The sequence below is a fragment of the Tupaia chinensis genome, unplaced genomic scaffold (genome assembly GCF_000334495.1).
Source record: "Tupaia chinensis unplaced genomic scaffold, TupChi_1.0 Scaffold150192_1, whole genome shotgun sequence".
Lineage (NCBI taxonomy): Eukaryota > Metazoa > Chordata > Mammalia > Scandentia > Tupaiidae > Tupaia > Tupaia belangeri.
Window position 1 is genome coordinate 56254 of NW_006210031.1, and position 723 is coordinate 56976.

At 61.4% G+C, this 723-nt stretch overlaps 1 protein-coding gene across 1 annotated transcript in view; it reads right to left on the reverse strand.

Moving 5' to 3' along the window:
• The window catches only part of TENM3 (teneurin transmembrane protein 3), a 902368-nt gene that overhangs the window by 2962 nt on the left and 898683 nt on the right, over nt 1-723 (reverse strand). The window contains 1 exon segment of the mRNA XM_027769663.1: nt 2-530. Within this exon segment, the coding sequence (XP_027625464.1) occupies nt 2-530 (529 nt within the window).

The window sequence follows — 723 nt, forward strand, 5'->3', positions numbered from 1 at the left end:
CGCGCCTGCTCCAGGATGCGCGCCTTCTCCTCGTCCAGCGTCATGCCGTAGCGCACGTGCAGCGCCAGTGCGCCGAACTGCATCTCCACGTCGGCGAACCTGCGAGTCCTGCCGTTGACCACCGTGGTGGACTGCGACACCGTCACGTTGATGCCGTTCTCCAGCGCCTTGCGGCCGCTGGTCAGCCGCAGCGTGCCCAGGTCACTCTCGGGCGTGGTGGTCTTGATGAAGTAGTGCGTGTCCTTGCCCTCGATGGTGAAGTGCAGGTTCTCCAGGTAGAAGGCGTTGTTGAGCACGGCCGCCACCTTGATGCAGTCCTCGTTGGCGATGTTGAGCACGTTGGTCTGCACGCGGCCCTGGCTGACCGCCAGCATCACGCCCTTGCCGATCAGCGACTTGACGGTGGCGAACCACAGCCACGACTGCTCGCCGCCGGCCTTGCGCCGGCTCACCTGCACCTCGGCCATCTTCCCCAGGGACAGGAAGGCCTTGGCTTGCCGTGCCACTTGCTGCTGAACTCCAAAAATGGGCTGAAAAGTGAACACAACAGGGGGGATGGTTGAAAGGACGGGTAGCACTGCTTCCAGGCCGCCTTCCCGCATGAGACCAAAAACCCCAAACAAAAGGGCTGACTGGGGGTTCCATGGAGAGCCCGAGATGTTTGTTAAAAATCCCAGATGGGTCTTTAGAGATGAATAGACTTGCACAGCCCTGGATGCAGGA